Genomic DNA, 13,256 nt, shown 5'->3' with positions numbered 1-13,256 from the left:
ACTACATACGTTTCAACACAACAATAGCATTAACGAGCTGACTGTGTAAAAATGCCCGAGTTGTTCTTGTTAAATCGGGGGTTCGGCACAAGCCACTGGGAATCTGAACTGCAGGTGTTTTATAGCAACTGGCCGCTGGTCCTTATACTGCTGTGGTCTCTCAAAGCTGTACTGCAATAATGATGTAGTGGGAGAGGAACTAAATCCGTTACAATCTACCACGACCTGCACTTAACCTTAACCTGTATCATAACGTCATTTTTTGTTTTACATTTTGGAACAAGTGGTTCAATGTTAAGAGAGTAAAATGATCATGCACCCCTCCCACCCACCCCAAGGGTTTGTCCCTAAAAAATATATTTTTTAAAATCTCTGCCGTGTTGTATAATCCTAGCCTGTCCCGTGCTTTCATTCTCAGTGTGTGACGTAGTAAGACTGCCCCCTTGTGGCGTGTAGCACACATGGCCAGGCTGTCCAGCATGACACAACACACTGGTGGCGCCCTCTATAGAAACAATTTGGAAGCGTCTGGTATTTGCTTCTGGTAAGACAAAATTTCTGTTTCTCAAAGTGCTTTGGTCCACAGCGATGTAGTCTGGAGCGCTGGAAGTGAGCAAAAAGGTTGGGGGGGAAATGCCTCTTGTTTTTCATATATTTTCTTCTTTGTTTTTTTTACAAAAAAATATATATAAAAGTACAAATATACACTGTATATAAAAGTGTTTCTGTGACTTCAAACATATAGATAATAATATAGACTCACACAAAAAGTCTGATGATCACAAATAAACCTGCTACAATCAGGTAGAATAATCACACCTCGGGCTGAATGCAGTTCTGCCAGACGAAAAAAAATAAAATGCATATAAAAAAATGTAATTAAAAAAACCACACCACACAGAGAGTACAGCACGGCGGCTTTCAGTTTCTTGGGGGGCCTGTGCATCCCCCAAACTTGCAGTAGAGAAAGGTTTTTGGGAGCTACACCCTAAACTAAAACCCAGGGGGGTCGTTCTGCATTTCTAGGCACAGTGCTCCCCCTTTATAACGCTGTAGACGGGAGCCGTAGTTTAGAGACCGTGCTTTTTGTGTTCTGCCTTATAACAAGGATACTAGTGTGGGAGCCATGACCATACCACCGTATAACCGGTTCCACAGTATAAAGGGCCGCCTTATAAAAGGGAAGCACCGTACCTTGCTGTATGTGAGAGGGGTGAGCTGCCGACCCAAAACAAATGCCCTTTCTGAACCCAGGGTGCGAGAACGGAGTGCTCTTGACCATCATTCCTTTCACAACACAGACCCATCTCAAAACATCGCCCGAGGTCTACGGTTTGCCAGCCACCTACGTTTGATTTGCTTCCTGTCGTCACCGACACGTGCAAAACGCTCAGAATAACGAGTTGAAGCTGCAAGAAAGAGAAACGGTCGAGCGAGCGACTTCTTCAGAATCACACTGAAGAAAGCGGCGGCCGAAACGTTTGTCTGCTTCATTTAGGTTTCTTACACCTACTGTCCGTTATCGTCATTTAAAGACGTTAGCGTTGTGTTACTGTAGTCAATAGTAGCAGGTTGCTCAAACTCTTGTGTTTCAACTGCTATAAAAGTTACTTGATTTAGTTAAACGCATGGTAACACGGTATTTGTCTGACAGACGTGCAGCGCGTTGAGAAGAACCTATTGCTTGTGATTTCATCTGGGACGCAAAGACTAACACAACCAACACAGGGATGGAAATAAGACTCCTACTGCATAGCAGTTTCACCCGTTCCAGGTTTTACTAGGAGCTTGACTAGCCACAGTTTATAGGTAACAAACTCAGGTGTGTCTTATCAAACTCATAGTAAAACCAGGAATGGATCAAACTGCTGTGCAATGGGAGTCTTATTTCTAGCCCTGCAATACTGTTTGCTCAGCTTTTTTTTATATATATATATATTTTAAGTTTTGATTTCATTGAGATAAAGGTTCAGACTGCTGCACTGTGCTGGGGGGGCACATGGGCATCTGGCCACTGAGAAAACTATTTACATCGCTAACACTGATTGGTCCAAAGTCGGTAGTCAAGGATACGGACACCTGCCCCGTCGTCGTTGCCGGGGAGACGGGCCGGGACGGCTCTGCGGGGAAACTTTCAGGGAGGCTAAACCCGACCTGTAACCTCTTGGCGGCGGCGGCGAGGTCTGTGGGCGGCTCGGGTGTGTGCGTGGCGAAGGGGTCCAGCTGCAGCTGGTAGAACACGCTGTCTGGCAGGTTCAGTTCCTGGCTGGTGGAGGCAGGGCTCCTGGAGGGCTGCCCAGCAGAGGGCTCCGTGGTCGGGCTGCTGTACGGACAGTCTGTGCTGGAGGATGCGGAGGGAGGCTGGCTGAGTCGGTACAGGGGCTCCCTCTCCTCCTCCTCCTCCTCGTTGTTGGTCTCACTCGCGTTCCCCTCGATGATGAACTCTCTGCTCTCCTGCCTCTCTTCGTCTGGGAACACAGATAAGACTTTACATCTTCGAGACAGGAATAGGTAGGCCGTGGTTCTGCTGGTACCAGACTCCAACCATATTAACAACATGTATTACATTACAGTGCTGCAGAGATGGAAAGAGACTCCGACTGCATAGCAGTTTCACCCATTCCAGGTTTTAACAGTGTCTAGGTAACAAGCTCAGTTGTGTCTAATTAAACTCATAGTAAAACCAGGAATGGATCAAATTGCATGGCGACCTCATGTGGGGTTGAATAAAAAAAAACTCTTCTAGTCTTTATATAGAGACACATAGTAGACGCAAACACATGATGACCTCACGTGAGGAGATAGTGGGTTAGCTTTGAATAATATATTTATTACGTGTCCAAAACTACTTCAAATGTTTGTTTTTTCAGTTATGTTTAATATTTTCATAGTAAAACCAGGACTGGATCTAACCACTATGCAATAGGAGTCTAATTTCCATCCCTGGTGCTGGGACAAAAGTTGGAATATTCAAACAAACAGTGCTTGAAATGTATTTGGTGGCAAAAAGTACAAAGTTTGTATCCGTTCATAAAACAGGATTGACCAATGACTGGATCAAACAGATATCACGCAAAAGTAAACCAACTGCATGAACAGCATCCAAAATAAGTAACATATATTTTACTGGAGTGCGGAGTGTTCCTCTCCTGTCTTTATAGCAGGTCATTTGATGGGGGTTCTGGTTTTCCAGTTAATTCCAGCAGAATATCTGAACATGCGTTTCGAATTTTAAAAGAATGTTCTAAAATGAAAACCCCCCTATTTTCATCCCAGCACTTTGCGTTAGACAATAAAATGAAATTAAAAACGCAGAGCAGAGATATTTGTATTCGTTTCTGCTGGCTGTTCTTCATGAAGCATTAGTCAGATCGCTCCTGCATGGTCACTGTTAACCTTCATAAAGCATTAGTCAGATCGCTCCTGCATGGTCACTGTTAACCTTCATAAAGCATTAGTCAGATCGCTCCTGCATGGTCACTGTTAACCTTCATAAAGCATTAGTCAGATCGCTCCTGCATGGTCACTGTTAACCTTCATAAAGCATTAGTCAGATCGCTCCTGCATGGTCACTGTTAACCTTCATAAAGCATTAGTCAGATCGCTCCTGCATGGTCACTGTTAACCTTCATAAAGCATTAGTCAGATCGCTCCTGCATGGTCACTGTTAACCTTCATAAAGCATTAGTCAGATCGCTCCTGCATGGTCACTGTTAACCTTCATAAAGCATTAGTCAGATCGCTCCTGCATGGTCACTGTTAACCTTCATAAAGCATTAGTCAGATCGCTCCTGCATGGTCACTGTTAACCTTCATAAAGCATTAGTCAGATCGCTCCTGCATGGTCACTGTTAACCTTCATAAAGCATTAGTCAGATCGCTCCTGCATGGTCACTGTTAACCTTCATAAAGCATTAGTCAGATCGCTCCTGCATGGTCACTGTTAACCTTCATAAAGCATTAGTCAGATCGCTCCTGCATGGTCACTGTTAACCTTCATAAAGCATTAGTCAGATCGCTCCTGCATGTAATCGTAGCGTGTGGTTTACCTGTATGCGTCTAAAGCTCAACTGTGTCGTTACGGTTTTAACTGTATGCGTGTTTGTCGCCTCCCGCTACGACCCCCTTGGACATGAGATGTATAGCTCAAGGATTCTTCTGCTGGTTGAATAAATGAAATGCATAAAAACAAAAATAAATGGCAAAAAAAAACACACACACACATATACACATTAAACAAAACAATCACTACACAATGCTTAAACACAAATTCTAAAAGGAAACTAAAACCATTTGAAGATGGAATCCAATGATAAACCGAAATAAATTCAAACTCACACACTTTTCCCCGTTGCTGGCAACCCCTGCGTGTTCATTATTGCATGCGCACATGGAGTGTGGACAGCGGCTTAAACGTTTCTGCAATGGGTTGTTCCCGTACCCCAGCACCTGCGGTTCTCCCTGCCCCACTCACTGTGCACTGGAAGGTAGCGCTGAACCGTTGTGATGGATAGCGCAACTTTCTTCAACGGTAAAGGGGAGACGCTGGCTACAGACTCCATAGTTACTGTGTTTTTTTGTCCCTAAACTGAATTTAGTGAGAGCTGCTCCCTTACCTTACCTAGCAGAGCCTGACGGCTGTGAGTTTAAATCCCAAAAGCCCAAGGCTAAAGCGTGGGTCTTACACTGGTGGGATCTCTAACCTGTGTGCGTGGAGGGAGCTGCAGTGTAGGGTAAGGAACAGCCAGGCTAACGTCCTGAATAATTATCAGTGTGGTCAGGGAGCTGCCACTTCAGCTCTGGAGCCAGCTGATCGAGGTCCCTATGCTCCCGGGACCCTGACAACAGGCACAGCGGCCCTTACCTGTGGCCCCCAGGTGGAGAGGGTCCTGGAGGAACTGGGAGTCCAGCTGGCTGGTGGTGGAGGGCACTGGGGTTGAGGGGGAGCTCCGCGAGTGGTTTGCGCCGTCCCCCTCGCCCGAGTCCATGTCCTGATCACCATCGTCTCTGTGAGGACAACAGAGCAGGGGTCAGGGTGGGAGACAGACAAGTGTTGAGGGCAATTTCTATTCTTTCTAGTGGTGTGGCTGGCTGGTGATCCAAGGGACACTGGTCCTCAGAGCTCCGGCTGGTCATGCTGCACGACCGTCTCCTGGTGGTCACAAGACTAATGTGTGATCTCTGTCTTAACTGATTGAACGCCAGGATAAAGTAGTTACCATTGTCCCTGTACTGGGACTTACAGAACACCAAGTTCATGTTAATTATTATTATTATTATTATTATTATTATTATTATTATTATTATTATAAGTAATGCTGTAAATCTATGTTTAAAAATGCAATGCCATTTAGGAGTTTTCTTTTTCTTTAGACTTAATCAGAAGTTAATAAAGCCTCCTACTGTATAAAGAAAACTGGTCCAGTGCAATATAATAATCGAAGAATAAATCACAGAAACGAACATGTTTCATTATATGGGGTTACATCTATGTCAGTGCAAAGTATTACTGAAGCATCACACCACTGGCAGGGCGTATGCGTGCAACGTGGGCACTGCTTGCAGTATTACTTACATTGTCTCTGGGTGTAGGCTGAACTTTTTCCTCCCGAATCTTGTCTGTTGCGTGAAATACTCATACCGATCTGACTTCTTCCACATGTAGTAATATTCCACGCACTCACCCACCGAGCGAGTCCGCACCTGGGGAGCCAGAGAGAGGGTCAGGTAGGGCTCTGTCGTGTGCAAGGCTTAACCTGGTGCAGTATGCATCAAAACGGCTGGCATTCCTGCTATAATATGCATCTCCAGCACTGTGCATCACCCCCAGGCGGTCCCCAGAATATGTTTGAAACTTGTGTAGAGTAACAGTGGTACAGTTCTTCCTTCTTGTTTGCTCTTTGCATTTTTCCACAGTTTTCAGTTGGAGGTCTCTATGACTGGTTGTAAAACAAACAGTCTGAGAAAACCTGACCTGCTAGACACGGTTTTATGAAAACCAATGCTCATTCAACGCACGTTTTTCTACCCGAGGTCATCTGGGGAAATATGCGAATGCGACTGTGGTCTGAACAGCTTTTCTGTGATGAAAGGCAACCTACTTTGTTGGCCTGTATGAGGTGGAAGTTCTTGCCGTGAACCCGGTAGCCGTGCTCGAAGTTCCGACACTCATCCTCGCTCCATGCACACAACTCGTCTGAACAGAGAGAGAGGGGGGGAGAGGGGGGAGAGAGAGAGAAAGAGAGAGAGGAGGGGGGAGAGGAGGCGAGAGGAGGGGGAGAGAGAGAGAGAGAAGGGGGAGAGAGAGAGGAGGGGAGTTAGAGAGAGGAGGGGAGAGAAGGGGGAGAGATAGGAGGGAGAGAGGAGGGGGAGAGAGAGAGGAGGGGAGAGAAGGGGAGAGAGAGGAGGGAGAGAGAGAGAGAGGAGGGGGAGAGAGAGAGGAGGGGGAGAGAGAAAAAGAGAGGAGGGGGAGACAGAGAGAGACAGAGAGGATGGGAGAGAGAGAGAGATGGGTCAGCTTTTAGTCCACTGAATCAACTTCACAATTTCAAAGGTAAAACTATACGGAAAACCAAGTCAAGCAGACAAACTTTTTTGTGTTCAGTATTCAGCAAACAAGGCACTAGCCAAAACGTTTGTCTGCTTGACTTGGTTTCTTTAACTTTTAAACGATGGCTGAAAAAAAAGAGAGCGAGGTGTTACCTCTTATTACTTTCACATTGAACCGCAGTCTTCTCAGCGCTTCTTCAGTGTTAAAATGACATTTCACCAGCTCGTACAGGGCCTGTGGAGTGGAATGTTCTCATCAAAGAGCACGCGGGCAGCGGAAGTCTACAGCAACTCAAGGACGTTCTATTTAATGAGCACGGCTATTAGTTCACAGTAAACCACCCTTATATTAATACAGCAAAAAACAAACGAGGGAGCAAAGCAACAGGGGCTTCAATTCAGGATGCTTTCAGGAATGATGGCGCACGTTTGTAACACTGAAATGCCTGCACAGAACAGGAGTTTCAGTGTAGTGCACTCTATTGATAAAGTGTCCTAGCACTCAGTTTGCCTTGGGTGGCGTAGTCGGGTTTAGAAAGTTACTTCCTCTCTTCCCCGTTCTCCCTCCCCCTCACCTTCCCGTCTCCTCCCCTCTCTCCTCTCCCCTCCTCACCTGCTCGTTGTCCCTGACCAGCGTTTCCTCCTGCAGGCTCTCCAAACTGGCCTCCTCACAGGACCTCCTCTCCGCCCTGCGCAGGAATCGCTCCACCTCCCCCTCCGGCAGCACGTGGGGGTCCCACAGCAGCTGGTCCTCGCTCTCGTACGCTGGCCAGAGGAGAAACAAGCACTCAGAACCAGATAACCCTGCCCATGCCGGCAAACCCTGCCCACGAGTAGCCCCACCCACTCCGGGTCACCCCGCCTGCACTGAGGAACCCCGCCCACACCGAGTAACCCCGCCTGCTCTGGTTAACCCTGCCCACACCAGGTAGCCCCACCTGCTCTGGGCAACCCCGCCCACACCAGGTAGCCCCGCCTGCTCTGGGTAACCCCGCCCACACCAGGTAGCCCTGCCTGCTCTGGTTAACCCCACCCACACCAGGCAGCCCTGCCTGCTCTGGTTAACCCCGCCCACAACAGGTAATGCCACCGCAACTGCATCCAGAGCAGGAGAGAAGAGAGTTAAAGAAACGATATCTGGGCTCTGTGAATGGATCATCACTTGGTCACTTAATGATCTAGGCCAGTTGCCTTTACAAATACCAGCTCAGTGAATCACATCATTAGCGTGTTGCCCTGCACTGCCTTACCTCTTTCTTGGTGTGTGTACAGGATGAGTGGAGGTATCATTGCCTGGTACTGAGGTCCCACCATAATGTCCTAAAACATAAAATAAGGCTTAACTGACCGCTCTGTGATGCATGCTGCTTTCAAATCGTAAAGGTTTTGAAATGGGGAAAGGTCAAGCGGTCCTGTAGGAACACACAAGGCATTAGAGCCCATCTGAAGAACACGCTCGACAGCTCCACCCACCTTCCTGCACTCGTTCGAGGGAACTGAATCGTCCTCAGACTCTTCCTCTGAGGAGCTGGAGGACGAATCTTTATCCTCGTCCACAATGGAGTTTGCTAGAAAACAAGTTTCCAGTTCTTCTTAATTCACATGAACCAGGAAAACATTCAGTCAACGCACTGACACCGAGTAACAGATTGTGATCAAGCACAAAGATCGCTGACTAATAAACAGTATTACATTTTAATATTGATACATATTCACATATTAGTCGTCTTTACGATTTCTTATAGAAGTCATACTATTATATAGTCTAAATGATAAAAGCAGATCTTTAATTCGTGTGATCATCTGATGTTAGGAGCTACCTCCTTTATCAAACCCCTGTGTATAAAACGTACTGTGCAGCGGATGTGGGAAGAGGTCAGATGCATCGTGGGATGTGACGGACGGAGTGAGGTCGTCTGCGGAGGACTGGGCTTCCTCCTCCTCCTCTCCAGACAGCAGGTCCTTAGCAATCTGCTCCTACCAAAAATCAATACAAGAGACATATGTTACCATGTGTTGACCCTGGGACGTCTTCTTAAAATGAAGAAAGCTTTTCATTGAAGGTCTATACTGTGCGAGTTTAACTAGTCAAAATGTATAGATTAGTTCTGCTGTGTCACATAAACCACACAGTAAAACTGACTTGAATTTAACTTTTCAGATATGAGCCTAAAATTACCCAAAATGGCACCTATAGCAGCCTTGCTCCACGTTATAAACCATGTATCAGAAATCAACCACAGACTTGTCAATATTTCAGTGCATCTTGTCCTGCATAGAGACATCATCCTGTACACTGAACACACGTTTAAAAGTATTAATACATTATGCCTTGTTTTCCAATGCCTTAAACCTTCAATAAAAACCTTTCTTCATTTTAAGAAGACGTCCCAGGACGTGCAGGGTGTTTATTAATACAGCTCAGCATTGTGTTGCCGATTCGGACCTCTCTCCTCTAACTGCAGAGATCTCTGTTATCCATGACCCTGCGTGCGACGCGATATCCGACAGTGCGGACGGGAGCGCTTCTCCGGCAGGCTCACCTTGTCCAGCGTCATGTCGGGCAGGCTGTGCGGGAGGTCGTGACCCTCGCTGTCGTGTTCAGAGACGGGGTCTGAGGCCTCGTACCCGTACAGAGCCAGCAGCTCCTCCAGAGGCATCTCGCTTCCCTGCGGAGCAAGCACAGCCAGAGGGGGTTAATAAACAACGGGACGGAACCAGGGAGGGAAGAACACTCCCATTGCACTGCAGTTTGATCCAGTCCTGGTTTTACCATGAGTTTAATAAGACACACCTGAGTTTGGTATCTGTACACTGTGGCTCGTAGTAAAACCTGGAATGGGTGAAACTGCTATGCAATAGGAGTTATTTCCATACATGGGTTGAAACACACTGTATTGCAAGCGCTGACCCGTCTGGAACAAGAGAGAAACGCTTGTGTATCTTAAAAAATATAAAACCTGTGTGGCTAAAGGAACTGTGTTGGCTCAGGTTTGTTATAAAGATACAGAGCGGGACCCAGTGCAGGTTAATGATCCACTGCAATGTAATCGTAACGCTTGTTTCAGAGTTACAGATTCTGGTCCGGTACCTGCTGTCCTTTATGGTCTCCCCAAATTCAGCAGGTCTCCTATCAGCTGCTGAAAAGCTTGCCTTCCAGACGAGTGGAAGTGGCTGCGGTCTCACGCAGCTCTCTTGCAGCTTGCTGCTAAAAGCAATAGGGGTGGCAGCACAGTACCTCCGAGCCGTGGAGGCTCTTCTCCAGCTCGTCTAGGGATTTCTGAGCTTCACACTCCTCCTGGTGCTCCCGGGAGCCATAGCTGTGCGACAGGATCTCGGCTAGATTGAATCCGTGTTCATCGGAGCCCATTGAGCCAGCTAGCGGAGAGAAAACATGACTGTGAGGCCCGGAGATCAACGTCTGCAATCTGCTCTAGCGAAGGACGTTTGAGACTCCTTTGCAAGCAGGTAAGGTAGCAGGTTTGGTAGAATTGTCCCACCACGCTTTTCACACTTTCTTATCCCATATCATCTAAAGTAACCATGTACACGTATTCAACAGTAGTGCATTAAACAGCTATTGAGTTCAATTTAATCTCGGCAGTGTGCAAAGACTTACTGAAATGAATAAAAACAGCATCAGTATTACGATTAATACAATAATCATTTTTATTAAAAGGCTAATAAGTCAATTGGTTAAACTCTCCTGTTAACTTTAAGCTTGTTTTTCAGTATTGCTTTGCAGCGGTGTATTAGTGTTTGCCTTCTAACTGCTTGCATAAACTCACTTGTGATCAATAAGCTTTATTGATAAACCTGGAAGCGAGCTGAGAAGTTGGAAAGCAATGTGTATGTGTGTGCTGTAGTAATGAAACTTCAGCACATCCGAACCCCAACATTACAGTGTGATAGACACGCGGGCGGGACTGCAGCGCAAAATGAAATACTTCTCACAATTCTGATTCAGAATGCATCCCGAGTTCTCCTGAATGCTAACGTGGACGTCCTCACTTCAACACAGTAAGTTAACATGTGTATATGCATTAGTAAAACATACACGCAAGGTATTATTGAAACTGAAAACTGATGCGTTTGAGTGTCGTTTATTTTTAATAACAGAGAATAACCGATTTTGACAAATCATAATAAAAAAACACCCCCAAACTCTAAAAAACGAAAAATTCAAGCCCCAATTATAATCCACGATTCTGCTCCGCTAGCAGTAACTTTTAGGGTGCCATAACGGAATGGGACTTTAAAACTCAAGGGGTTCTCCCCAATTGATCTTAACAGTGGTGGATTTTAATATCACAAGACCACAACAGAGCTCACTGTAGTTCACCAAGGTGCTCTTGAGTGAAGAATAAGAGGGTTTTTATAAGTGGTATGGATACATACTCTCCCTATCCCATTTCATGTTTGTCTTAACATTATAGCCCGTCATTAGAGGATCGTTTGATCTTATTATGCATCATACAGGCAGCCCCATCAGACCATTGCATGTATCGCGATGCATATTGTATCGCAACCTGCATATCACGATAGGTATCGTGAGATTAGTGAATCGTGACGCCCCTACAGTATGATTTCATTGGCGGTCGTATTAAGATCCGACACCCTTTAGATCAATTGAACACATCCTGTTCTAAAGTGGGTTCCGACAGTGTAGCGCAGACAACCCAGGCGCTGGATTGGCCGGCGATGACGTCACGGTTTATGAAGATCAGTAAAAGGGGCGGTACCTCCTGCAGTCTGAAGGCCGTTCTGTACAGGACATGGATTGCGGGTTCGATACAACGCTACCCTGGGGCTCTGTCTTCGGACGGAGGTCTTTAGGGGAGACACAAAGGAGAAAGCACATAATGTCAGAGCATGAGACTCCCCACAGAGTGGGGGGCCATGGCCCCACTGCCCCTGCCAGCTCTGGAACCCCTGCATTCCACCAGACCAAGATCAAGATCAAGACTGAAAATTGAAAAACAACAACAGTATTATCAGCTAACTACCACCAGGGATCACAAAGAGCCATGCTGTGTATGTATATCTGCATTACCTGCTCAATGTGTCTCAAAGTAGGGCTCTGTCATTCAGATATCATTACAGACAGCAGACAGAAGCACTCTCACAGGGACAAACTCCCACCTTTGGAGGAGTGGCATCTTTCAAATGATTGGAATGCTGTCATTGTTTTCTCTGCTGCAGCATTCCAAAGTGGTCAACTGTCTATAAAGCAGTCTGCATCACATGCTTTCTCTTACAGTTCAATCACTGCAGTGGCCCTCCGTAGCCATACACTTTAAACACAGAACATCTGATAATAACAGGGACCAGTGTTTCATACTGCTGAAATCTATCTTCTAAAATCTATCTTCTCTCTTTGTATTTACACTCTTCCTTTATATATATATATATATATATATATATATATATATATATATATATATATATATATTTTCTTTGCATCAGTTAGGGTTGACATTAAAACGACAAAAGTAGGGAAATACTATGAAAACTAACTCCACAGCCCCCTCCCCCCCTTTACTAGCAACGGAAGGGGTATGTGTTGGTACTTACAATGCTTCACACACATTCACTGCTAGTATTACTCTACCTTTCAGTACGACTCGAGGGAACATAACTTCTGGTCTCTAAAAAAGAAACAACAGCGGAGAAAACTAACTCACCGTTTACCACGATGATAACGTTAGAATGCGTTTACTTCACTCGGACAGCTAGTACAGCACCTGTACCTGCAGCGGTAGCGCTAGTGTCTCCTGACTGAAGACAGTGTAGTTTCTGTCATACAGACTGTACAGTAGAGCTGATCAAACCTGAAGCAAATTCTTTCGCGTACTTTAAAACTACAATATTTTTAATGTTTCATACTCAGAAAAAATAAAGCTGTATTAATATAGCATACGTGATAAAAATAACAACACCAGCAATAATAATAATAATAATAATAATAATAATAATAATAATAATAAAGCCGCTGGCAACTCCTTAACTTTCTCGCTGTCTTGGTCATTACGTGGTGTATGCATTCAGCTACTGATGCTATCCCAAGCGTCTTAGTGCTGAAATTTCATATAAAGCCATATTAAATGACATAACGGCTGCAAAGATGCTTGGCTCTAGACCGTAGCTCTTTGCATTGGCTCTGCCAAATGAGTCAAGTTAGTTTACAAACAATCCAGTCATTTAAAGGCGCATGCTTATCGAGGCGCACCTTGGACACTTTTGAGCAGCGCCGCGAAGCAGAGTCGCCGCTTTTCCTATGGCTCACTATCTGGCAGCTCGGGGATGGCTGTGTGTATGTTAAAGAACGCCGAGAAACCAGACCCGAGGACAGCGTTGCGAACACCCCATCTTTACTCATTTTAATAGCCGAGCTGAAGCCGAAATGACCGCCCGGAACCCTCGAAGCCGGGAGAGAAACATCTAATTGACAGTCTGTGCCGGTTGAAACCCAGCAAGACGCGGCTGTTTTAGAAAAAAATATATGATTATTATTCACCCCCAGCCCTTTGGCTCACTTACCTCCGCCATTCCGTTCTACGCAGGCTGAGTGGAATGCCCGGATGTAGCAGAGAGCTACAATAGGCGTTGATGTTTCTGGCTGATAACTAATGTTATAATAATGTAGCATAGGATGTTCCACTACAGGGTGTGGCGAAAGGACGGGGTACATATTACTTTTAAGAGAA

At 45.7% G+C, this 13,256-nt stretch overlaps 1 protein-coding gene across 3 annotated transcripts; it reads right to left on the bottom strand.

Annotated features, from left to right (window-relative positions):
* Positions 1-340: 340 nt before the first annotated feature.
* LOC131721050 (mesoderm induction early response protein 2-like) lies at positions 341-13,255 on the bottom strand. Of its 3 annotated transcripts, none has more exons than XM_059014080.1 (13): positions 13,090-13,176; positions 11,292-11,379; positions 9,788-9,927; positions 9,093-9,218; positions 8,403-8,526; positions 8,023-8,117; positions 7,800-7,869; positions 7,163-7,314; positions 6,703-6,784; positions 6,102-6,196; positions 5,576-5,703; positions 4,865-5,007; positions 341-2,468 (listed from the first exon to the last, which is right to left on the bottom strand). In XM_059014080.1, the coding sequence occupies exons 1-13, from the start codon at positions 13,096-13,098 to the stop codon at positions 1,954-1,956; spliced, it is 1,767 nt and encodes a 588-aa protein (XP_058870063.1). In that variant the 5' UTR covers positions 13,099-13,176; the 3' UTR covers positions 341-1,953. The 3 variants fall into 3 exon arrangements, with proteins under 3 accessions (XP_058870063.1, XP_058870064.1, XP_058870062.1); XM_059014081.1 differs by lacking the exon at positions 13,090-13,176 and adding an exon at positions 12,234-12,300; XM_059014079.1 differs by lacking the exon at positions 11,292-11,379 and having other exon boundaries at positions 13,090-13,255.
* Between the last annotated feature and the right edge of the window lies 1 nt (position 13,256).

The sequence above is a fragment of the Acipenser ruthenus genome, chromosome 47 (genome assembly GCF_902713425.1).
Source record: "Acipenser ruthenus chromosome 47, fAciRut3.2 maternal haplotype, whole genome shotgun sequence".
Taxonomy (NCBI): Eukaryota; Metazoa; Chordata; class Actinopteri; order Acipenseriformes; family Acipenseridae; genus Acipenser; species Acipenser ruthenus.
This window is presented reverse-complemented; position numbering and strand designations above follow the sequence as displayed.

Coding starts and splice junctions, on each gene's coding strand:
- LOC131721050 (XM_059014079.1), bottom strand. CDS start 13,240: ATGTACCCCGTCCTTTCGCCACACCCTGTAGTGGAACATCCTATGCTA. Junction 7,870..8,022: donor CCTCGAACGAGTGCAGGAAG/GTGGGTGGAGCT, acceptor TTTATGTTTTAG/GACATTATGGTGGGACCTCA. Junction 6,785..7,162: donor TGGTCAGGGACAACGAGCAG/GTGAGGAGGGGA, acceptor TCCACTCCACAG/GCCCTGTACGAGCTGGTGAA.